The sequence below is a fragment of the Phodopus roborovskii genome, unplaced genomic scaffold (genome assembly GCF_943737965.1).
Source record: "Phodopus roborovskii unplaced genomic scaffold, PHOROB, whole genome shotgun sequence".
Taxonomy (NCBI): domain Eukaryota; kingdom Metazoa; phylum Chordata; class Mammalia; order Rodentia; family Cricetidae; genus Phodopus; species Phodopus roborovskii.
Genome location: NW_026126434.1, coordinates 21,914,401 through 21,940,716, shown reverse-complemented (window position 1 = coordinate 21,940,716; position 26,316 = coordinate 21,914,401). Strand labels below are relative to the sequence as shown.

The 26,316-nt window shown below is 47.2% G+C and overlaps 1 protein-coding gene across 1 annotated transcript; it reads left to right on the top strand.

The window, feature by feature from the left end:
• The first annotated feature begins 13,553 nt into the window (after positions 1-13,553).
• Mif (macrophage migration inhibitory factor) lies at positions 13,554-14,405 on the top strand. The gene is made up of 3 exons (XM_051186922.1): positions 13,554-13,716; positions 13,906-14,078; positions 14,217-14,405. Exons 1-3 carry the CDS (start codon positions 13,609-13,611, stop codon positions 14,281-14,283), a joined length of 348 nt encoding a protein of 115 aa, XP_051042879.1. The 5' UTR covers positions 13,554-13,608; the 3' UTR covers positions 14,284-14,405.
• The last annotated feature ends 11,911 nt before the right edge of the window (positions 14,406-26,316 follow it).

Genomic DNA, 26,316 nt, shown 5'->3' with positions numbered 1-26,316 from the left:
CCCATCACGCTCTGCTGAGTCAGCATAATGGAAAGGACTAGATGGAGGATAGACCCAGTCACCCATATGACCTCCAATCAAGATGAGTTGTTTGAGGTGGAATGTCATGTAGCCCACGCTGACCTTGATCTTTATGTAGCAGGGGAAGAAGGCCTTGAACTCCTGATCCTCCAGATGCCTCAGTCCCCATTCCCAAGTATGCACCACCACATCCTGTCTGTTTGTGTTTTGAGATGGGGCCTTGCTGTGTATCCAAACTGTCTTGAGCCCATGTCCTCTTGCCTCCTCTCTGCCTCCCCAGGTCCCCAGTGCTAGGATCACAGGATACCACCATTTATTTATTCTCTTCCCACAGGCATTTACTTGCATGCCAACTTCACTATAGACTCAACAGACTAAGGAGGGCTTTCTCCATGGCAGGCCCAATCAGATGGCACTCATGAGCCATTACCAGCTTTCAGCATTGAGACTCTCTCGAGTACCAAGGCTTTCCCAGATCTTTTAGATGCCATTAAATAAAATATTCTACCGGCGTTGGTGGTACATGCCTTGAATCCCAGCACTCGGGAGAGGCAGATGGATCTCTGTGAGTTTGAGGCCAGCCTGGTCTACAGAGCAAGTTCCAGGACAGCCAGAGCTACACAGAGAAACTCTGTCTTGAACTCCCCCCTCAAAAAAAGGAAATATTCTATTAAAGAAAATAAGAAATTAAAAAATCAGTTATGGTCATTAAGGCATCAGTGAGGAAGACTTTAATTCAAGGGGAACCATGGCAACAGATATAGGAGAGACTGGCCCTACATCTGAATCCACCACCCTCCATCACTCCTTGTAGGGAAGCCCAAGATTATTACTTCATCTTTAACCAAAAGGGTGTCCAGGCGTTCACCATGTGGTCTTTCCTCATGGCTTTCAGTCACCAGCTTCAAGTGGCAGTTCTGGGGGTGGCACTCTATGGAAGTTGAATTACCTGTATGCCGCCTGACTGTGCCTGAGGCTATGCCAATTCATATTATATCTCTGAGCCCAATTCCTGGTCTAAACAGAGGGGAAAGTAATGAAGTAATACTTGGATAAAATGCAGCTGTCCTCACATACCCACAGGAAATTGGCTTCAGGACGTTGTGTAAGCCCTGAACCTTGTACATGCTCCAGTCCCTTATAAAGTGGTATGAATTTTGCATGGAATCTATATGCATTCTCTTGTAGACTTTTTTTTTTTAGTATTTATTTATTTAATTTACTTTTTGGTTTTTCAAGACAGGGTTACCCTGTATTGCTTTGGAGCTTGTCCTGGAACTCATTCTGTAGATCAGGCTGACCTCGAACTCAGAGAACTCGGGAACTCTGCCTCCTGAGTGTTGGGATTAAAGACATGTGCCACCAACTCCCGCCTTTTATTTATTTATTTTATGTATATGAATGGCCCAAGAATTCTGTGTCCCTTGTTCCTTTCCTTTCTAAAATATTTATTTTATTAATGTGAAGAGGGAATCAGATCTCATTATAGATGGTTGTGAGCCACCCTGTGGTTGCTGGGAACTGAACTCAGGATCACTGGAAGAGCAGTTGGTGCCCATAACCATTGAGCCATTTCTTCAGCCCCTTTTGTAGACTTCCAATCATTGTTAGGTTACTTATAATACCCTAATGACAATGTAAGTAGTGTGTAGATAGCTGTTATAGGAAGCAGTGATAGAAAGTGTTCATGTTCAGCACATGTATGATTTCTTTCTCTAGTATTCCAATCTACAGATAGTTGAACTCACAGATTCAGAACCTGTGACTACAAGGGAATAACACTCCTCAGAGCTTGCCCAGACAGAGCCTCATAGAACCTCAAGTTGCATCAAGTCATTTTAGGTACCACAAAGGACGATTCACAAAGGATTAAGTGAGGCAAGAACACACAAGGAAGAGGGTAGTCATGCAGTCTGGAAAACTAACTAGTTCTATCCCCTCCTCCCCCGTATCATTACCTGATGGCCATATGACCAAGGTTCCTTGAGAGGAACCAATGGAAAGCCAGTCAGTCTGCAAGGTGATTCCCAAGGCAGAGGCAGGGTGGGGGGACAGCAGGTGGTGGCCTTGGAGGATGTGTAATTGGCACTATATTTGCTCCTTGCTCCTGGTTGCTGACATTGCGATGTTTGAAATCCTTGGGATTTCCTGAGTGACGGAACTATTTCTTGTTCTTTGGAATGATCCATTCTGATCATGCTTGAGTTGATGCTGGTGATGTGAATTAGGTAGGGTTGAAAGCCCTTAGCAGCCACAGAATGGAACCAGTCAACAGAAAAGTCAAGTGATAGGGTCAGAATTTCCCCACCCCCTGGCCCCTAGGAAGGAGATGAAACTGAACATTAAGCCCTGTTTTTAAAAATCAGAAAACAATTCTTGAGGCAGGTGAGGTAGGATTGAGATTCCAAGACCAGTATGGGATATAATTAGATATTGTCTTAAATCCTACCCCCCCCAGGGGGAGGAGAAAGAGGAGAAGAGAAGGGAAGGTTTTGTTTATTTGAATAATGAGACTTAATGAGCTTGCAAGTTTGTGAATATATGAAGTGCTGGGAAGGTGATGTGACCAGAGAGAAGATGGAAACTTCAGACACTAGCCTCTCCTGGCCCTGTGTGTCTCTTTCATCTGGCTGTTCCTGATTTGTATCTTTATAATAAGGCAGGAAACAAAAGGAAATTGCCCTTTTGAATTTTATGTTATTCTTGTTTGTGTGTGTCTTGAGAGGGGGTTTGTGCTGCCTCCAAAGCCAATGGAAGGAAGTGCAGATAGGGGAATGGGCATGCCTCTCAGTGCCACCTTCTTAGCTTTAGCTTTGGGATGGGCAGGGGTTTCATTCGTGGCCTCTGCACCATAGTGGTGAAAAGGGTTCCTGACCCTTGTTCCATACACACAACATTAAAAAGTGAAGTAAAATAAATTACTATAACTGGAAAGATTGAGATACCTTATAAAGTTTGTGTTGGGGATGGGGGCTAAAAGCCAAGTTCCATAATTTCTCCAAACAGCGCCACCACCCAGGGACCAAGTGTTCAAATAAATTGAGCCTGTGGGGGATGTGGCTCATTCAGATCACCCACCATCTTAGTTTGTTCCTGCTGCTAGAACCAAATACTTAAGAGTTTAATCCCAGCAGAGGCAGGTGGATCTCTGTGAGTCTGAGGCCAACCTGGTCTACAAAGCAAGTTCCAGGGCTGTTAAAAAAAAAAATTGGGATTTTGTAAAGAACATACATTTGTTTTCTCATGGTTCTGGAGGCTAAGATGTCCAAAATGAAGGCACTGGCAGATTCGTTGCTTGGTAAGGACTACTTTTTCTGCTTCTAAGATGGTGCCTGATGGCCACGTGCTCAAATGTCAGGAAGGGTCGGGTCAGTACTGTGAGGGGTGACACAACAACAGGCATAAAGAGGTTGGGGTACAGCTTAGTTAGAGGTTAGGGGCACAGCCTGTGACTAGCATGGATCGAGCCCTTGGTTTAATCCCCCAATACCAAATAAATAAGCAAATGGCAAAAAGGATCTCTCTAATTGCCTCTAGCCCTTTTCTATCAACGAGTCTGAGCCCCCATGGCTTACATAATACTCTTGAAGACCTCACTTTCTCATGCCACTACACTGATGATTCCGTTTCAACATGAATTTTTATAAGGGTGCAGATATTTAAAACATAGCACTAGTATAGTGATTAGGACCCCCAGTGATAGGTTACATTATTGGGGTAACATCTAAACCATGTGGGAGTAGGGGTACAGTTCCAAACTAAAGTGGGGCACTTCCTATAAAAAGGAAGGAGGCAGTAGTTGCTGTCTGAACATTTACCGATACTGGCATTCATTCCCTAGATGAACGAAAGAAATGGAAAATTCCAGTGCTGCACCTGTGCCTGTTTCAATGACATCAGATTGCTGAGTCATCCACAGTGGCAGGGATCCAGGATAGCTCTTCTCTCCAGTAGCTAACTAGAGCCTACTTTCAGTTGATTCTTTCAGGTACTTGGCCACAGTAATAGAAAGTTGCTTGACACAGTTATGTAGGTTAGCGGGTTTGTTAGGCAGCACCTGTTGTAGAAGCCATGCACGTCTTTTGTTCTTGCTACCCTTCCTGCTCTGTTTGTGACTGGATGGAGCAGACTCTGAGAAAGGCAGCTGAATGTCATGCACAGAGAGAGAGTGAGAGAGATTTGGCTGGCCTGTGAGATTATGTAACCTCTCCTGCCATTGGCCAGAGGCTCTGATGAACAGAAACATGGAGGCACTGGGCCAGGTCCTGGGAGATCTGCCTGTTTACCCTCTCCTTATACTCCTTGAATCCAGTCTTCAAATACTACTATGCCTAAGACCTTAACCACTCAAACCCTATGACCTTCAGCTTTTGCCATTTGTCACCATCTGAGATAGGCATCAGGGCACTTTCAGCCCTGACTCCCCGCAGGCTATGTGGGTGTCATGTGCCGCCTGGAGTTGTGTCATGACATGAGAACCTGCAGCTGTGGTAGTCACAAGAGCCTAGATATTGGTGAACATCTGGGATGTGGTCCTGCCTGTCTCTTCCCAACCCGTCTCCAGAGACTGCAAGAGTCAGCTCCCTGTTGCTATAGAGAAATACTTATGGCAATGAGCTTATAAAAAGTACCACTACTGCTTCTGGGAGTTTCAGCCCCAGATGGAATAGAGGAACAGCGTGGTACAGTAGGAGTGTATAGAGAAAAGGACTCCGTTAGCAAACCAGAAGCAATCAGGAAGGAGACCTGGGTTTCACGTTCCCCTTAAAAAGGCATAGCTGCTGTGAACACATGACCTCCCCCAAAGCCTCCACCCCTAACACAAGACCTCCCCAAAAGCCTCCATCTCTACCATAGCACCTCTCACAAACAATACACTCAGCATTCAAGCCATTGCAAGAGACCTTCACACCTAGAGAGAGCACATGGACATATGGAGCTATGATGATGGGCTGTGATGGGAGCTGATTTGAGAAATTCTTTCCTTAATGAAGTCCAGAGGGGCTGCGCTGGGGTGTGTGTGTGGGAGGAGTGGGGGGAGTCTAGTTCACTCTTCACAAGGTATGGGGTGAGAGTGGCCCCTTAGTGTCAGGCTCCAGGCTGAGAGGTGCTAAGGGAGGTGTCACAGTGTCTGATGGTAACTGATGTCTCCTGATGTGCACATGTCCAAGTGTAAGCATGAACATCCAGCCAGTGAACCTAGGAGGGAGTGTCCTCAAGGAGCTGTGGAGTGCTCCTTGACAACTGTTTTCACATCCCTGGGGATTGTGACTGATGGTAGACAGGTAGTTAGACTCAGGTGTTTTCAAGGATGCCAATAAAACCTTTTTCTTTTGTAAAAGATTTATTTATTCTGTATACAGTATTCCTGCAGAAGAGGGCACTGGGTTTCATTATAGGTGGTTGTGAGCCACCATATGGTTGCTGGAAATTGAAATTAGGTCCTCTGGAAGAGCAGCCAGTGCTCTTAACCTCTGAGCCATCTCTCCAGCCCCAACAAGACCTTCTTTATCCATAAAATTCTCACCTACCTGCCAAGTGAATTAAGGCATTATTTTGTTGGTGGTAGCTTTGCACAAAGCAATTAGAAGCCTGAATACATCAATATGTCTGATATAAAAAGGATACCAATCAGCTGGCTTGTAGTGATGCATGTCTTGAATCCCAGCGCTCGGGAGGCAGAGGCAGGTGGATCTCTGTAGGCCAGCCTGGTCTACAGAGTGAGTTCCAGGACAGGCTCCAAAGCCACGCAGAGAAACCCTGTCTCAAAAACAAACAAACAAACAAACAACAAAAAAGGACATTAGTCAACCATGGGGCATGCAAATCACCTTCTCCCAGGACTGGGAATGAAATATGTTTCCTGAGAGGAGAATAAAGATGTGGACTTTTAAAGGGCAGTGTGTCCTGATAATCCCATGGGGGAGAAGAGAACAGGATCCCTGGGGAGGAGATTTACTAGGGATGAGGAAGGCAGGGGCCTGCCCTCCTGCAGTGCCCAACTTTGGCTGAAGGAAGGCTGATACTGGGGGACAGAAGCAGAAGGTTTTGTGACCCTCTATGAGCAGGGAAGCCCGGTGGTAGGAGGCTTGGGGGAAACTGGTAACACTGGTTAAGGCGGTATCACACTGCCTGTTCTGTCTTCTGCTCTCTAAGGAGCTCCTGGGTGGCCCCCTCTGCTGTTAGCCAGCTGCCTACTGCCTGGAGTGCCTCTCTACTCTTGCTTCATTCCACGCTACCTCCTCACTGACCGTGGAAACACTGAAGCCTGCTGGGCAGGTGAGTTTGGATCCCCAAGCCACCCTTGAACTGGGGTACCTATCACCAGAGGCTGAGGGTCCTCGCTTCTTGAGTTGTTATTCTTACTAAGAAAAGATTGGGATGGGTGTGGTGTTATACCTTTTTTAATCCCAGCACTTGGGAGGCAGAGGCAGATGGATCTCTGTGAGTTGAGATTAGCCTGGTCTACATAGTGAGTTCCAAAACAGCCAGTGACATAATGAAACCCTGTCTCAAGAAAAGAAAGGGAGGGAGGGAGGGAGGGGGAGGGATAACAGTGGAATGAATCAGCCTCATCTGCTTCTAGCCAGGGAGCCCAGGGAGGTACTAAGGTACAGGCGCACGCAGGCGCACATACACACAGTCACTCTGTCTCTCTCTCTCTCTCTCTCTCTCTCTCTCTCTCTCTCTCTCTCTCACACACACACACACACACACACACACACACACACACAAAGACTGCCCTTGCCTTCGATCACTCTGGTTTCTCTGGGTTTAGGCAGGCTATTGCTCTATAGCCCAGCTTGTCCATGGAATCACCATCCTCCTGCCTCAGCCTCTTGAACACTGGGATTATAGGCATCCCAAAACCTCTGGCTTAAAATAACAATCATTTACCATGTCTTTTACCCATTTATCAGGGTTGGCTCTGTGATCTGTTGATATCAGCTATGTATTCATGGCACTAGGGGTTAAGGCCAGTCAGGGCTGGGCTGGAGTGAGTCAATAATGCAGAAACATGTCTTTTCCCTTGTGATTTGGATCACTTGGCCTGGAAATGTTCTTGTGTGGTGGTGGCATTCTTGTGTGGTGGTGGCAGAGTGAGAATCCACACCAGAGCACAGTGCTCTCTCAACCAGTAGCCCACTAACCATTGGCCAAAGGATGCCTGCTTCTGAGTTCAAAGGTAGGAGTTGAAAAGTCAAAGACACACACATCCAATAAGGTGGACCTATGAAGGTGCTCCACACCATTTGCCATTATCTAGTCATGCATGTCTCTGCCTGTGCAGAGTGTGTTGAGTCCCTCCAGAAGGTCCAGAGCGTCACCCACCCAGACACTGTGAACCTTAAAGTCCTGGAAAGATTACGTTAATGCTCTATAGACCTTTTTCTTTCTTTTCTTTTCCTCTCTGCCTCCCTCCCTCTCTCCACTTTTTTTTTTTTTTTGACAGTTTCACTATATAGCCCTGGTTGACTTGGCACTTATAGAAATCCACCTGCCTCAGTCCCCGGAGTACTGAGATTTAAGACATGTGCCACCACGCCTGGCTTTCTGTATGCCTTTGACACACAGAACCAGGGTCTGAAACAAGCAGCCTTTGTGCATTCAAAAATGTAGCAGAAACAAACGTGGGTAGCACTCAAAGGGAGAGGCAGACAGGGAGGGAGATAGGGAGATCTCTGGGTGGAGTCCAGAGCTCAGCTTGGAGGAGGCTCTGCACCTCCCCCACAATTTACCTCAGCTCTGCAGCACTTTCAAGGGACATGGGTAAGGAGCTAGAAGAGATGCAAGAGAAGCAGACTGTGTGCCAGGACTACCAGGCATGGTGCCCATGGAAGTTGTTCCAGGACTGTACCCTGTAGAGGCTGGTGACCAGCCTTGTGGTGCTGAGCAGTGTCATTGAGCTCTGTAGGAAGGATGACATGCCTGAGGTTCCTGCTCTGCTCTGCTCTCAGCTCTGGTGAGACTTTCACTAGCTGGGAGTCATGTGAGGTTTTAGCCTCAGAGCTGCCCCTCCACTGACCCAAACCCAGTATGCCTCTGCTTCCCTGATGTTCCAAGGGGGCAGGAATGCTGGCCAAGAAAGTCTAGTATGCCATCATTGGAACTGGTAGCTGAGAGCTCGTCACAGCTTTTGTTAGTGTGAATCCACCCTCCACTGGTCCTCCTGTGCGAGCACTCTGGGGTTCTGATGCTCTTTGGCCTGTGGTCATCTGCATCAAACAATTTTCTATCCTCCCTATCAGCTCATGGCTCCCTGATACCTCTGTGCATTCCAAGACCATGTGCAGCTTCCAGACAGAGAGGAGAGTAAATGATTGGGGCAGAATGGTGCCTCCATGGCAAGGTCAGCAACTTGCCCATAAACCTCAGACGTTGTGCAATACTGACAGCCAGGTACTCTGGGACAGCAGATGGGTCCTGGATGATGCTTGTCGGTGAGCACTAAGTGCAGGCCAGCTGCTACATCTGCAGGTTCCTCCTGGGCATGTTCATTGGCAGCGTTATTTGAGTCTAGCAATGGCAGAGTTCTAAAATTTGCCCAGCGTATCATCCTAGGGTCAGCTTCTTAAAACCACACCCATGTGTTATCTCAGTTGCTGTGCATCGGGGTCCTCAGAGTAAGCCCTCATATGAGTCATAGTGTCTGAGGTCACTAATGAGGAATTCACTTTGAACTTTGGGTCACTAGCAGATTTCCATTCCTACCAGTGGTAAATCTGCAGAGCCAACAACAAATGTCATTTCCCATTCTCTTTTGAATCTGACATCACAGCTGACTAACTGGAAGAAATTCTCTGGTTTTAAGGGTCATGTGACTAGACTGGACCCACCCAGCCACTCTCTGCTCACCCCCCTTTTAAGGTCTTTACCCCTAATTATGTAGGGCCATGGAACACTGCATAGGCATAGTTTCTAGGATTGAGGTATGAATGACTCTGGGGTCATCTGCCTGATGTTGAAGGATCAAGGAGTGTCTTACCACCACCACAGGGCGTTCTGCCTGTTTAAACATGAAGCATTAACTCACAAGGGTAGATGGATGTAAGGCACAAGTAGGACTAACTGAGCCAGAGCACACAGGGATGAGATTTACTGGTGATAGGAGTATGGGTAGGCTACAGCCCAGGACCAAGACTGCATTCAGAAAACTGAAGGCTAGCCTTGATGGGCAGTGTGCCAGGACTCAGCTCTTTCTGTCTCATCGAGGGCATGTGACAATAGGACATCCTGGGATTAAAGGTGTGTTTGGTTTTAGGTCACTTTCAAGTCACTTGTGAATGTGCACACACACAGATGTCACAGTGCATGTATGGAGGTCAGAGCATCACTTTATGGACTCATGTCTCTCCTTCCACGTTTATATGGGCTCCAGGAACTGAATTCAGGTCTTTAGGCAGGTGCAGCAAGAACTCTATGTGAGCCATCTGCCAGCTGGTCTGGCTCTTGCTCTGCTTGTGCTTCAGGAACTGTGTGCATCTGTGCCCTTTTCAAAAAATGTTTGTGATTTGGCTGTTGGTCATAGAGTCTTTTCTAAGCATATTCTTTTGTCATGTGTTGAGGTCACTTCATTATATCAGATTGAGGTGGTACTACCACACGCAAATTGGTGATTCCTTGTGTTTTGAGACACTTATTTTGTACTAGCTGGGCTCTGTGGGGAAACTTTGACATGCAAAAGTACACTTTAGGAACCTTTTATTTAGTAGTACACATGCACGTGCACATACACACACACAGTGCATGAACATGCCATGGTTGGAGGACAACTCTCCATCATGTGGATTCTGGGGATGGGACTCAGGATGTCAGGCTTGGTGAAAAGTGGCTTTATCTGCTGAATACCATCTCCCATAAAAGTATATCCTTTATTTTTTAAAGATTTAGTATGTATACAATGTTCTGCCTGCATGTATCCCTGCAGGCCAGAAGAGGGCACCAGATCTCCCTGTGGACTTCTGGAAGAACAGTCAGTGCTCCCAACCCCTAAGCCATCTCTCCAGCCCCCAAAAGTATACCTTATCCTTCCTTTAAATGTGAAAACCTTCTCTGGAACAAAATTTTCCAGACTTCAGAAGTAAATTGCAAAAAGTTGTCACTGGAATCCAACAATTCCATTAATTGAAAGTTCCCGGGGGGCTGGAGAGATGGTTTAGTGTTTTAGCGCACTCCTTGCTCTTGCTGAACACCTGGGTTAAATTCAAAGCACCCACCTGCTGGCTCACAACCATCAGTAACTCCAGTTACAGCATATTTGATGCTTCAGAGTACTAGGCATATATGTGATGCATATACATAATGCAAGAAAAACATACATAACTTTGGAAGGGAGGAGAAAGTTACTGGGTTTGTGATTCAAGGGGGAGATTGAAGCAGATTGTCTTTGGAGGTTATAGAGGTATTAATGCCATAGATAACAGCATGGAAAATCTGAGAAGCATTCAGATCTACACAGGGGCAGGCAGGTGTGTGTGGTTTCCCTTCTTATAGATTGCAGAGGAGGTGGTAGGTTTCCTGCCGTACAGTTGGGTAGTTCTCAAACAGGCCTGTAGTCAGGCTGTCCCTGATTCCGAGGGAGGAGTATGTTGCCCTGAGAATTATGGATAAGGAAAGGTACATTTTGTTAAGGTGTATCCATTATGTGGGTGGGTGAGGAGCTGTCCCTGGCAGCCTGCCTTTTGATGTCTTGGAGTCTAGTACTCTGACCTGTAAACTGCCTTGGGGAGTTGAGAATTATAGTACCTGCTAATCCTCTGGAATCCAGACTCCAGGGCAGTTAAAAGGTTACAGAATCACAGATAGGCTCCCAGTAGGGCACTTGTCAGTTCTGGTATAGGAAGCCCTGAGAAAAAGGCTGCCATGGCAATTAGCAATAGCCCTTAACCCAAAACCTAACATCTATAACCTGCTAAGTATAGCAAATTCTAGCTGGGCAATGGTGGTTCACACCTTTAATCCCAGCACTTGGGAGGTAGAGATAGGCAGATCTCTGTGAGTTTGAGGCCAGCCTGGTCTACAGAGAAAGTTGCAGGGCAGCCAGAGTTACTCAGAGAAACCCTGTCTCGAAAAACCAAAACCAACCAAACAAAATTACAGCAAATTCTGTAACCAATATCTAAAGGACAAACAGAAGGAACAAGAAGCTAAAGCTACTAGAGAGAGAATGAAATGAAAGGTGTGCTCTCCCCCCACCCAAAAAAAATCCGTCTTACCAAGATCTCCCATTGGCAGATAACTGTTGACAAGTAAAAATTACCCAAATATCAAGTGTCCTCCTCCTAAGAGCATGGGAGAGCCTGAGATCAAGGACTCCCTGGACCAGAGTCCAGATAGTGACCTCGGAATAAGGAAAACTTTGGCTCTAGTTGGTCTCAGACTTGTCCGTTTTACCATCAGTGCTTCCGGAACTTTGAGGGTTAGAGCCTGACACCATACCCTTGGGCACACATCCTCATTAGTCCAACTAAAGAGACAATAATGAAAAGCAGAGAACGGAGATTTATTTCAATGTGGCCACATTGGGAAGAAGAACAAATACAAGTCCAATGTGGTGGTTTGAAAGAAAAAGGCCCCATAGGTCCGCTGGGAGCGGCACTATTAAGAAGTGTGACCTTAAAAAAACAAAAAAAGGAGGAAACAGGCCAAAGCTGATGGTAAATCATGAGTGGTTGCTATGACAATGAAGTCTGGAGAGGGATGAAAGTAATGCTCAGGCCTCTTGGTGAAGGCTACTTAACCTCGTGAAGTAAGTGTGGCTTTGTTGGAGGAGGTGCATCACCAGGGGGTGGGCTCTGAGGTCTCAGAAGCTCAAGCCAGTTCTCCTGCTTCCCGATTGTAGAATTCCAGACTTAGAACTCTCAGCTCCTTCTCCAGTGCTACACATGCCACCATGCTCCCCACCATGACAAGAATGGACTAAACCTCTGAACTGTAAGCCAACCTCACTTAACTAAGAGTTGTCCTGGTCATGGTGTCTCTTCCCAGCAACAGAGACCCTAACTAAGACACCCAGTGACCCCCCCCCACCGCACGCTCATCTTCCGGCCCTGTGATAGGAAGTTTACATAAAGAGCACGAAGACTGCATAGCTAAGCAATCCTAGTCAGGGTGTGGTCCCCCTAGAAGCATTGTCTCAGCTCCGGTCCCTTCTGCAGGGTGGTCTGACAAGCTTCCAGAGCTGTGTGAAATCTCTTCCAGGGAGACAAGTTCCTCCTCTGGTGCACCTGCCTTCAGCCTTCCTTTTTTCCCCAGCCTGAGACCCCTGAGGAAATTCCATTTCCTTGGGAACCATTGTTTCAATAGTCTGGTAGCCAAAAGGAGGAACACAAGTGTCTCTTTAGAACATCTTCATTTCTGCCAGAACCGTTACAGAACCTCATATAAACCTTGACGACACAGACAAAACTGTCATTGCCTACACAGCATCCTTTTGGGTCGTTGGAAAAGTTAAAAAAAAAAAAAAAAAAAAAAAGAAAGAAAGAAAAAAAGAAAAGAACAAAGTTAGGAAAACAAAGGGAGACCATGACCCAGTGACTTTCCTGGGCACCTGCTGAATGTCTGGCTTGTTCATGAGAAAGCTATACAAAGTTTACCAAGGGCTTTGATGAGGGTAATTGCTGGGATTTAATTTGAGCAGAGCTTCTGTGAGGGCTGACAGTTGCCCAGTTTAGGATTATACCTTAAGGCCTGGAGGAGCAGAACTGGTACCTTTGGCTTACAGCCAGTTCCCTGTGCCTCCCCTGGAGATCTCCAAGTATACTCACTTGCGTAAAACAGCAAGGGTGTAGAGAAGTAACTGGGTGATGACTCCGTTATGCCTCCTTCCCCATCTACAAGGAAGGACCTACATGTGCAGAATGGTAGCCTTGTGGACACGTGTCCTGGGGGCTCAGGACACACAAAAAGTCTTAATTGAAAGTGACTGGGTTGAAGGTGGCACTCAGCCAGTGGACCGAAGGCTGACTGCTGGTATAACAGAGAGCCCAAAACAGTAAGGGATGGGGCTCCGCCAGGTTCACAGCTTTAGAGCAAGTTCCTAAGGCAAGTAAGGACTGTTCTTTCTCCAAACACCACGCTTTTGGCTCATTTTTCGACGTTAAATCATATTCACTAGTCGAATCGGTCGGTTCTGGCCCATTGGCGGGATACGGACAGCATATCACCGATCAAGGGCTGAAGTTTCCTCAGAAACAAAAATTTCTCAGACCTGTACCTGCTCCCGGTGTACTGTTAATCTGCAGCATCTACCCGGAATGCCTCTACAAACTTACTCCTAGAGTCAAGTCCTTGCTACCTGGCTTACTAAATGATGCATCCTTCGTTTCTATCGTAGGAAACAAAGAGCCAAATACACTTCCTAGAGGACCCCATGCACACCAAGCGCAACAGAAGCACTGCGCAGAAGCACAGTCACGTCCCCTTTGGGACGTAGCCTGACGCCGGCGGAGGCGGAGCGAGGGGAGGAGCCGCAGCCAGCTTGGGGCGGTACTGAAGTGGGTCACGTAGCTCAGGTCCCTGGTTCTGGTTTGGGCCACATCCCGCGCCTCACTGTCCCCTCGTCCGCGTGCAGTCCCCTCCGCCACCATGCCGATGTTCACCGTGAACACCAACGTTCCCCGCGCCTCCGTGCCAGAGGGGCTTCTCTCCGAGCTCACCCAGCAGCTGGCGCAGGCCACCGGCAAGCCGGCACAGGTTTGCAGGGAGGGTACAGGACGAGAGAGGGGAGGGCCCGGGCCCGCCCGACCGCGGAGTAGAGGAAGAATGGGGTTGGGAGCCAAGGCGGGCGGCCGGCGGGTGGCGGCTGGAGGTCTCTGGGAGACCTGTGGCCCCGTGGTCTTTCAGGCGGGCTAACCGCGTGTCCATCTCCCCCTCCCACCGAAGTACATCGCAGTGCACGTGGTCCCGGACCAGCTCATGACTTTTAGCGGCTCTAGCGATCCCTGCGCCTTGTGCAGCTTGCACAGCATCGGCAAGATCGGCGGCGCGCAGAACCGCACCTACAGCAAACTGCTGTGCGGCCTGCTGGCTGATCGCCTGCACATCAGCCCGGACCGGTGCGTGGGGAGGGGGAGGGGCGCTGGGAGGTCGGCGCGGGAGTCGGGGTGGGGGTGGGGGACGACGTTCACAGGGCACCGTCACGTCACGCTCGCCGAGATGGCGTGTTTGGCTGAGCCAGGCTTTCATTCTTGCAGGATCTACATCAACTATTACGACATGAGCGCGGCCAACGTGGGCTGGAACGGTTCCACCTTCGCTTAAGTGCTGGCCTAACTTACCTGCAACGCCCTTCTTGGAGCCTTGCTGTACGCAGCGTTCTGTTTTCATCCACCCGTAGCGACTCCCACCTTCCGATCAGGAGAAATAAATGGTTTACCGACCACGGTTGCCTCGGCGTCTGCTTCCTTGACTTGTGGAGGAATTGGTGCAGGGTGGGGACATTGAATGGAAGCCCAGGCTGCGAAGGTGGGGTGGGTTGTGATGGTGGGTTAGGAGTTGGCCAGTTTGGCTCTCCCAAAAACTGGTTTAAATGTCCTTTGGTCCAAGTCTTTCCTAGAGTGGCCTTACAACTAAAAGAGGTTGACTTATCACATGGGGCCTCAGACCAAGAGTTGTATCAGAGCTTCCTAAGCAGTTGTTGCATCCTGAAACAGGTTCTCTGCTCTGGGCGGGAATCCCTTCCCGAACTGTGTTCTTCCCAGAGCGGCAAAGGGCTATGGCAATGTTCTTTCATGGGAGAGTGGGTAGGTTGCTCAGGCAGAAGGATGGGGATTAAATTGATAGGAAGTTCTCCCTAGACCACACTCCCAACATTTTGCTCAGGCAAACAGCCCCTTGCACCACCACCACCATTGCAGTTCCTGGAAAATGCATGAAGATGGAGGGAGGTACTCTATATGCTGTTATTGTTCGTTAGGAGAGAAAGGTACTTGCCTTAGGGCAAAACCACTGGCAAAGGTCCAATGTGATTTAGATCTCTTGGGGTATTTCCTGCCAAACCAGGGACATCAGTGGGTGGGACTGGGCAGAATCCCTGCTTAGGAGCCTACTGCTGCTCCCTAAGAAATTTCTCAGTGGTTCCTAGTGTGAGGGCCTTCCAGCTATGGAGGCCTAGCTGAGATTAACCTGTCAGGGCTGGCTTGAGTCTTTCCTGAAGAAAAGAGCTGGGCCAGGTGGTGGTAGCACATGGCCTTTAATCCCAGCACTCTGAAGGGAGGCAGACATCTCTTAGTTCAAGACCAGCCTGGTCTACAGAGCAAGTTCCAAGACTGCCAGGACTGGTACACAGAGAAACCCTGTCTCAAAAAACAAACAAAAAAGGAGCCTGTACCACCCTGCCCATGTTGACTGCCCTTCCAGAGAAGTCTGACATTCCCTAGAAAAGGGACTCTTGATTTAGGAAAGGTGGCATCTTGCCTCAGTAGACTCCTGCGGGTTTCAGCTTCTAGTCCAGGTATCAACATTCCAGATGAAATGTGATTTTTTTTGTTTTGTTTTGGTAAGAATTCAAATTTGCTTTTGGAAGCTGAGGGGGCCTGGGAACAGGAGCCCCTCTACTCCTGCCTGGGAGTGAGGAGCCTGACCGAGCCTGACAACTGTGACAGGCCTAGTGTGGGTACAGAGTCTTTCCTGGGCAGGATTGCCAGGGTCCCTGCCCGTTGTACTTTGTCATTAGTGGAATAAACACCCACCAAACCAGGCTTGAAACCAAATAAATCGTGGGCCGCTTAGGTCCACACCCTCTCCTAACTGGCACCTGCTGCAGCCTTGGCTGTGCCTACCTAGGATATTTGTCCCCAGGCAGCTTGCTAATCTGTTGTGCTTAGGTTTAGCAGTCTTGACCCTGGGAGAAGGGAAGGCCCCTACCAGACACAATCCTCACCCCGCCCCCAGCACTAGATCAGGACAGAAGTAGGGGCAGGAGGGGTGATGTTTAGAAAGGAGAATCAAAGCTCATGAGATTGAATCTGCAGGAGTACAGGTCCCTTCTCAGTGTGGAGGCCAGCCATCCCTGGAGGTCCCAAAGCAAGACCCTTCCTAGCTTACCATAACCTGAGAGGAGTCTCCAGCTTCCCTCCATCTCATTCTGCATTCATGAAGGCACCTCACTGCCTCCAAGCTGGGAGGCACACCCTTGCTACAACCATAGTAGCAGTTTGGAGCAGCCCTCTTGAATCTGATGTGGTAGGCTACCTTCTGTCCTCAGCCCGGGGCCTTTGCCACATCCCCTTAGTTCCATTGTACCCTTAACCACAGGGTTGGGCTTGAGGTTGGACTTTATACAAATTCCTGAGTCCCAACTCAGAACCTCTTATTTCTGCTGATCTCATGTCTTGCTGTACCTGGCCCCACCTGTGTGCTCCGGCAAGACTTCCCCCCTTCTGCTCTACACAGAGAAAGGGAGGTCTCAGGCCTCTAGTCCAACTCCCTCATTTCACAGATGAGGACCCTGACCCTGAGGTACGTGGCTGTCTCACTGCTGTCTCCCAGGGCAGAGTCATGGACTTGCTCCACTTCCTCAGCAAGGGCTCTGGCCTAAAGGCCACATGTGGGTCTAAAGTTAAGGTCTCTGTGGCAAGCTCTGGCCTGAGGGCCACGTGGGAACCTAACATTGAGGTCTCTGTGGCAGAGGAGGCAAGCTGAACACCTGCTGTGTGAGTGTGTGCGCACGAGGCACAGTTGGAGGGGATCATGTGAGCCAGAGGAGCCGCCTCCCTCAAAAAAAAAAAAAAAAAAAAAAGCCGCAATGTTTATGGCTCTGTAACCAGTGGGAGCATCTACAAAGTGGTCACACCTTTAGTATGCAAAGAAAAAAAAAAAAAACTTGGAACAAGGGCCTGTGACTTCGGCCCTCCACATTTCTTGGCCAGCCTAATGGGTTGCAGGAAGCAGCTGCTTGTGTCTCCCCCCCCCCTCATCCCAGTCAGCTCTGCCCAGCCCCACTTCCCCCAAAGCATGATCCTTCACTACCCACTGAGTGAGGCCGGTTCCTTCTCAAAACCAAGGCACATGGGCCAGTCAGCTTTCCAAGTGTCAGCTAAGTGACATGTCCAGTGGTGCCTCAAGCCTCCAAGTTGGATAGGCAAAGTTGGGCAGAGAATGCTGTTCTCCCACCATTGTTCAATAGGGTCATGCCATCTAATGAGGTTGTCAGCCTATACGGTGGCCTCCCACCTCAGGTGCTGTTCCTGCTCCTGTTGCCCATGGAGTTGCTCAGGCCCACTCCATGCGTGCCCTTCTGGAGCAGAAGACACTCATAAATGCCTCTGTCTTGGCCCAAGCCTCTTAGATGGGTTGTGGATTTCCAGGGCTCCTCCCTACTCTGGCCTTCCTGACTGCTGCCCTAGGACCTCTCAGGGCCTGTCCAGCAGTGCATACTCTCACCCCAGAAACCCCCTCCAACCCTGCCCTCCTATCAGGCACAACTGCATCTCAGAGACCCCCACCCTCCTCCAGAACTGGAGCCTTAGGGACCACCACCCCTTCCCACCCCCAATCCTCACCTGGGAGTCATCTCTCTGGTTTTACCCCACCTTGGGCCTCAGTTTCCCCCATCTGTGAAATGACGGGGTTCACCATAGGTCTTTTCTCCATATTCACCCAGTCTTGAAGATGGATGAGAACATTTTATAGCGCAGGTTGCCTGTGCCTGTACTCGGGTCTTGATAAATTGTGAAACCCCTCCCCCAACCCCTTCCAGTGGTGGTGTGCCAGCCTTGATGAGCATTTGGAGATGTGTATAGTGGGACATCTTAGAGAGCTTCACCTAATGCGGTGGCCAGACCTGGATGGAGTGCAGGGCTAAACATCTACCAGGGGCCAACACAACAGCTGGCCCAGTGCTGAAGGGTCTGCCACTCTGAGCTGTCAGGGAGCATGACCAGTCTGCTTCACTGCCTTCAAAGCAGTGGATAAAAACGGAACAGGATGGATCTTCCAAAGCAATGCCTCGATTGTTGGGAGAGTTTAGGAGTGTTTCTCAAGTTTTTGTTGTTCTTTGTTTGTTTTGTTTTAAACTGGACACTAGGGTTCATAACCTACCACCTTAGTTTTTTTGTATTATATAAGAGGTTTTAGGAAACCAATTGGTGAAAAAAAATGGATTTATTTACAGTTTTGGCCAAATTATTAAAAGGAAAAAGGTTTTTGAATTTTTCTTTGGCTTTCTTAAATCAGGGTTTCATCTCCCATAGTAAAAGAGCATGTATACATATGTGTGTATGCCAAGCTATTATTGCATATATACACATGTATTATGTATGTATATATGTAATGTACATGCTCTCTTTATATATATATATATATATATATATATATATATGTATGTATGTATTCTAAAAGTCAGGAGCCAAGGACTACCACAAAACAAACCTTACAGAAGAGATTTATTGGGAGGGGAAAAACCCAGGAGGTGGTTGCCTCTGCTCGGGGCAAGAAGCAACAGAGAACTGAGAAGAAGACAGGGTTTATATAGCATTTGGGGGAGGGCACAGAGCTTTCCAGGGTGGATATTTCCAGGGTGGGGATTGGTGGGATTTCAAGTCCAGAGCTTGGGCTTTTCTGTAGGGTGGGTGCAGGGTCCCGCTGTAGAGTGTTAGGGCAGTTAGGGCAGTTAGAGTGTTCTGTAAATGGAACTTGGCCGTTGAAAGTTCTCAGGGGAGGGGCTTGACTACTCGAATGCCTGGAGGGACTTACACATACATATATATGCATACATTTATAAATGCAACCCGATGAGACACTCTAGTGTTGGTGGTATGTACACGTGCTTAGGCTTGACCACTAGGGATTGGATAATGTATCGGGGCCCATCCCAGAAGAACTCCCTTTTCATGTTAGCAGGTAATATGTTTAGGAGACCAAAATTTGGGTGCCAAGGAGCCCCAGAGAAAAGGTTCCCTCCCACCTTCTCCCTCACACCCCACGGTGGTTCTTATCTCAGACCTCTACAGAGAAGGCTTAAATTCATGCATACCACTCACACCTTCACACCCATCCAACACCAGTTTTCTTCACAAATAGCACACTTGTTTAAAATTTGGCCAGATATTTAGCTCTTCTATGTGCCAGACTGCAGCAAAAATAGGCCATCCTTACTACCACATATTTGCTGAGGCAGCAAAATCCCTGATAAGAACAAGAACAGTGCATAAGTAGTAAAAATGTGTCTTTCCTAGATCTAGCTTTGCTTGTGTAGTCTGCAGTCAGTCACCTCTGCTGCTTCAACACTAGGGGGCACTCTGACCCAAGATTTGCATTTGCTTTGGGTATAGCTGGACAGATGGACAAGCACATAAAGCAAAGCTTGGTGAGCTAGGGTGGGCATTTCAGTGGTACAGCCATCCATGAGTGTAGCCCATGCCATTGTAAATAATCTGAAATTTTATTTTGCCAAAGTTGATTTGTCAGAATCATCCTTTGATTTGCTGGGCCCTTGTTATGGGGGGGGGGAGGTGAATCAATGTTTCTTTTCACTCTCTGTAGGACAGTCATACAACACATGTTTTATTTTGTTTGTTTTGTTTTGTTTTGTTTTTAACTTAAAAGTTTACTCTGATGCCTGAAGATTGCCAGCTCCCTCCCTCCCCCATACAGGACAGGCCACAGAGTCAACCTAGTGACATGTTCAGGACATTTTCAGCCTTTGCCATTTGCTATATGTGGAACTCAGAAAATTGCATGCTCAGAGAGATGCTCTCTCTGCAGGGCTCTGCTTTCCTCTCAGAGGCAGTAGCCCAGCTGGGAGAGGCACAGGAGCCCCCACCCCCATCCTCATGAGTCATTTGGGGAACTTCTTGTCTCTCACAAGCTTTGTCTCTCTCCTGGGGGGTTGGTACTTATCCAGAGGGTTGCCAGACCTTTTCTCACCATTTTGGTTAAATGCTCATGCCCATTTCCCACTGGATTGTTTTGACTTAAGAGTTCTTTATCCATCCAAGGACTTAGGTCTTGACTAGTTGCAGCTATTTTCTGAAATGGTCATGGGACTTTGATTGTGAAGGAGGACTGCGTAGACAGGACACTATCACCACTCATTAGTTCCTGCCAACCAGTGTTTTCCCTGATTACCTCTACAATGGACACAAACTCCTCCATCAGACCACTTAGGACTTAAGATGATTTTGTTTGGACAGGTAGACCTGCTGTCTAGAATTCCTCGTTGTGGGGACATATGGCTCTCTCGTCTATTATTATGGATGCCACCCATATCCCTTGCCATTTGTTAAACCCCCATGCTCAAAGACACTCCTTTTATCCCAAGTTAACCCCTGCTTTTGTACTTGGGCCTACTTCTGAACTCTTGACAATGCTCTCCTTATCAGTCCACCTTGGAGTTACAGTTGGCAGAGGTAGTTTGCCTCCCCTCCTTGGTTCCACCGTGGTCGTGAAAAGTTTATCACCCCGTGGGGGCCTTTCCAACTCAGGCTTTGCTCACCCCACCACAAACCCTCTATTTCATTGCTCCCTATTGTTTTCACTTTCTCTCACCGCCTACCTCCACTCCACCTGGTGAAAGCCCACCCTTCCGGTGCTGTTTTCCTAAAGTGCCTCTACGAGTCTAGCAGAGTGCAGGGGCCTCAGCTGTATCTCATGTAAATAAAGCAGTTCGCCAGTGCTTGGATGCTACCGGGAACAAAAAGGCAGCTGTGATACATTCCAAAGCTGGCTTAGGCCTGAGGCCTCCTGCTTTAGGAGTCTGTCTCTGCTTATTCCAACCTTATGCTGTTTCACAGCCACATGCTATTTTGCTGTCAGCATCAGTGGTCCTTCTACCTTCTGGATATTAAGCCCAGCCCATCAAAAAAAAAAAAAAAAAACAAAAACAAAAACAAAACAAAAAACAAAAAAAAAAAAGCTATAGAAGATCAGGGCTTCCATCCAGAAAGAAGCCAAGTGGAACTCTTTGGAGCTATCCAGCATTTCTTCAGGGAAAATTCTTCATTCTGCAAGCAGGGACTCTGACTCTACGATCAGCCCTTTTCCTTCTTGTCCATAGAGAAGTGACCCTCTAGCGCCCTGGAAGTTCACTCTGTTACAACTGTCCTTTCCTGTTCTGCTTATTATAATATAGACCACCCACACTGCTGGATCTTAAGGGAAACTGCAGGTTATGGGAGTCAACATGTGCGGTGGGAAAGGCAGGCTGCAAGATGCTCCTCTCCTTCATGGCCCTGAGGCTCAAGAGAAAGTTGTCTTTCTAATAATTTCCCTACAGTTGTGTCTCTAAACAGCAGTCTCCAAGCTTCCCTCAGGAACATGTGTCAGTGACTGAGAGGCAAACTGTTCTTTGTTCCAATGTTAAAACCTCCACCCAGGAAAGAGTTAAGCCTCAAGTCCTTAACATGGGAAGCAGGCTGCCATGCAGCAATTATGCAGGGTCATCCCCAACCCTTGAGGTGGTAGTGCATTTCCCCTCCAGAATATGCTCTGCTACCTGCTGGAAATTGCATTGTGTGGGAACAGGAAGTCAGGGCTTTGGGAGTGACTCCCAGTGGATACCTTTTTTGCTTCTAATTTCACTGTGTGTGACAACTCCCCTTGGCTTCCTGTCCCGATGCCTTTTCCAAGCAGAGGTGGAAGCTCTGGGTCTGTGACAGCAGCAGACCCTTCCTAGTGGTGCACAGATTTGGGAAGAATACGAAGGGACCTGCTAGCTCAGCATGGTGCTGCTGATGGTACTCAGTTGATGTTGCTCTGAGCATTCAATTATAGGAGCCAGACTAAAGAGAAAAGAGAGGAAGCAGCCCAGCAAGAGGTAGCGGAAGTTGTCCTGCCCCTCCTTTCTTCATGCAGTCTGACAGATAACCCTTGGTCCAACATTTGTTTTCTCTAGAATAGACAAGGCATGTGGGCTAGAGAGATGGCTTGGTGGTTAAGAGCACTGGCTGCTCTTCCAGCAGACCAGGGTGCAATTCCCAGCACCCACAAGGAAAGTATGCAACTGTCTGTGATTCCAGCCCCCCCAAAACTTCTCATTTTAAGAGAGAGAGAGAGAGAATGCATCAGGCAGTGGTGGTGCACACCTTTAATCCTGGCACTCCGGAGACAGAAGCAGGCAGATCTCTATGAGTTTAAGGCCAGCCTGGTCTACAGAGAGAGTTTCAGGACAGCCAGGGCTACACAGAGAAACAAAATAAATAAATAAATAAACAAATGAACGAGGTATGTTCCTTAGCTACTGACTCCTATCCACTTACAGAACTCCTCCTCTTGTCACAAAGTATGAAAAAATAAAAAAATAAAAAAAGGATACATGATATTTCCAGGAATGATATGAGGCAATTTCTTAGTGAATTGTTTCTGGGCAAAACAGAAAACACAGCCAAGGAAGAACGAAAACACAATTTTAAGAATCCCTCTATAGGTGTAGCTAAACATTGCAAAACTCATCTATAGATGTCATGACATTACGGATGGTAGATCATAGAGTCCATTTTGCAGAATTTTTTAAATAACGTAATTCTTTATTGATCCTTTGGGCACTCCACATTATACACCCCAGGGCAGAATTTTTTCCTCAGTTTATGTTAGTTTATTATTGTAACATCTTGTTGTGATGCACCAAAATATGAGCCATTCTGAGGTATCGCACTGGTGTTCTCAATTAACAACTTAAACTGCTTAATGACAATGCTGTCTAATGGTCAAATACGTCATCAGCTGAGTGCAATTATTCAAAGAGCAATCCTTCTTTTGCCTTCAAATCAAAGCAAGTTTTCACCTGGAAAGAGCACTTCATAGGGTTTTAAATAAATTCCAGAATGCTCTCAAGCTCAGAAACAAGGTGTAAATTAAAGCTGTAAGGGAAGCTCCAACAATCATTTTGCAAAAAGAGTTGTTTGTGTGATTTTAGCTATTTTTCTCTCACAGATGCTGTGCTTTCAGGAACACTACAGATAGCTGAACCTGCCCCATGGGCAAAGGGGCTGTGAAGGACAGAAGCTTCCCTGCCTTCTAGCTCTGGTCCTCATCTGTTCTGTGATTCTTTAGAGCTTTAGTTTTGGGTCATCACAATAGTACATTTCTTTTTCCACAAGAAACTATGCAGATGGATCAGACCACAGGGAATGCAGTACTGATCTCGGGGCTAAGTGTGCATTCTCCCCAGGTCCACATGTGCATTCACAACCTGATGGAGAGCAACCATCAGTTCTACAGCAGGTGCAAGCGTCAACACTCAACATCAAAGCAAACACAAACCTTAGAGTGGCCTGGAGGAAACGGGGACCATTTCACCAACCCGGGGCAGAATTTTAAAAAGCCTATATTTGTACAGTTTAAATATGCATGTGTTTAAATTTTTAAAGCATAGGGTATGTATATTAACATGTATTCCTAAGTTCTAAAAGTAAATAAAAGTCAAAGGAGAACAGAGGAACAGGCAGGGGGAGAGCATGTGGAATATGAATTAGACAAGCAAGAGAATATGCATACTCACACACACACGCAGAAACAGACATTTCCCAGAATAAGATATGACCATGCATATAGGAAAGGTGAAATGGGAGGAATGGAGTGAAATAAGGGAAGAAAGAAGTATAGATTGTCCTATACTTATTATACTAGTAAGTCCCAGAAAAGCCCTACATAGAGAGAAAACTGACAACTTGAGGTCATTACAAATTAAATAAGAGATGACCCTGTTTGTGGATAGAAGGCAATGTCATGAGGGCAGTCAGTTGTGGAGTCACCACAGACTCAATCAAAATTCCAATCTTTATTTATGTATTTATTTCTTTATTTTGAGACAAGGTTTCTTTCACTTCGCAGACCTGGCAGGCCTGGAACTTGCTATGTTCCTTGAACTGGCCTTGAATTCACAAGGGATCTGCCTGCCCCTGCCTCCTGAGTGCTGGAACCTATCCAAAGCCTTTAAAAAACCCTATTCTAACATTTATGAAATTCCAAATGACCAGGAACCACCAAATCATTCCTTAAAACATGGCAGGTTATAAAGCTACATAATCCAAATAAAATGTGGAATTGTTATACAGGCGGAAATGAGATCAGTGGAAGGAAAATCAAATATGCCCCTTGACTCGATAGGTGGGTAGGTGAGCAGGCAGCACTAAAATCCATGAAGAGTGTAAGCAGAGCCAACACTGGGGAGGCAGAGCCAAACTCTGAGTTTGAGGCCAGCCTGGGCTACCCAGTGAGTTCCAAGATAGCCAGGGCTACACAGAGAAACCCTGTCTCAAACAAACAAACAAACAAACAACCCCCCAAAAACATAGCAAAAAGACCATAAGAATTGAAAGGTCAGTCAGGAGAATAGCATCTTGATTTATTAGATGAGATACGGGAAGAATATATTGCTAAGAAAATCGACACCAGAATTAGAAGAAGACAACCTGCTGTACTTTACAATTCATATCATAAGTGACTGGAGGCCCCCATCAAGAATACATAAACAACAAATTGCTAATAGACAACTGTCATGATTTGGATCTTAAATGCCCTCCCTGAGTTCATGTGTTGCAGGCTCGGTTGTTGGTGGAGGTTAGGAAATGGTAGACCCTTTAGGATTTTAATGGCCTTGTGAGTGGTCAGTAGAGTCATGATCATGACCCCATGGGATTCCCCCACACCCTGTTCCTTCTGTCCTTTCTGCTTCTCAGTCACCAGGAGTTGGGCACACTTTTGCTCTGCCACATACTCATCATCACAATGTCACAGACCTTTCAAAGCAGTGGGGTCATGCAGTCCTGCGCTGAACCCTCTGGAACTGTGCAGGACAACTCAGAGCATTCATGGAAATCTCAGGAGCTGTACGCTCAAAAGCCTCTCCCCTTACAGTTAATATTTCAGGAGTTCTTGTCAGTTATAGAAGCCTATACAGCAACTGTATAAAGGTGAGCAAAGGACTTTGGAACAACCACATTAAAAACCAGGAACCTGAACGAAACCCATCACAAGAGCCTTCTACAAGCACCCATCGTGTTGGTTGTAAGAAATGCTCACTTCAGGGTCTAGAAACACTAGAGAAATTGGTTTCTGAAAACAACCCAGGTAACTGCCAAAAAGGATACTGGAGGAATTGTGGGTACATTTCTTCATGAACTGGAACATAACAGTGAAATAAACAAGAAACTTGGTGACTATGGATGATATGACAGGCAAACATGAAGGAAAACTTGAGGGCTTGGATAACATGATCCCATTCATTTAAAGTTCAAAAGCAGGCAGCCTCAAGCTACGTTGTGCAGAGGTCCATGTGCAGGTGGTTAAGGTTTACGAAGTTAGGAAAGGGTGCAAGCTACATCTCAGCCCCTCTGACTGTCCTTCCCCACCTCCCCTCTAGGAACCAGCACATGCCAGCCTCTGTGGGCAGCTGACTGGGCTCCTGATGTGAACTCTAATCTGGGGAGGAGAGGAGTGGAAAGAAGCCCAGCCCCTCCCCTTCACAGCTCCAAGATAAATTTATAAATTTACAGGACTACCCAGCACCTCATTCCTTGACAGGTAGGTTAAGCCAGACTAAATCACATGGTGTGGAATCCCCCAAAACTTATGAAGGCCATGAGCTCTCCTTTGTGCAAAGGATTTCTCTGAATCCTTTCATGCCCCCATCATGCACATAGCAACTAATTCTCTTCATTCTCTCACTTTAAGCTATCCTACCCAATGAAACTCCTCTCCGGGCATTATCTTTCCTAATGCTCTCCCACCTCAAGACCAGATCATAGTAACCCATGGTCACAAGGCTCTCTCTCCTAATCTCATTCTGAAGGGCACTTTTGTGTTAGCTTCATTCTCTATGACCCAACTGAACAGGGTTATCTTTTATAGGAGGATGGTGGTGCCACTGATGAGAGGGTGTGTGTGTGTGTGTGTGTGTGTGTGTATGAGACAGGGTCTCACTATGTAGCCCTGGTTGGTCTCAAATTCAGAGGTCTCTTTTACTTACTAATAAAGGTGCGTGCCAAAACTAGCCTATATGGTATTTCCCCCCTCTGTTGTTCTTATGCCTGTTTTGTGTTTGTTGAACCGTTTATCTTTTGTATGTCGTACTTCATAACATAAAAGGCACATATGTGTACCAAGGTAAAGAGCAGACTGCTACGGGCAGTACGCTGAATATTACACTGTACAGAGGTGCTGCCCAGCACTTTCCTATCTCTAGGACATGACTGGATCCTGGCCCATGCAGACAGCCTTCCTGTCCCATCCTCAGCCTTCCTGAGCGTACACCACTACACTGCTCCTGTGGGATTGGGAGGTCTTTCTTCTGTCTTCAGCTTATCTTTGTCTCTAAGGTGCTTTTATCCCTGGAGGAACCCCCTCACCCCTAGG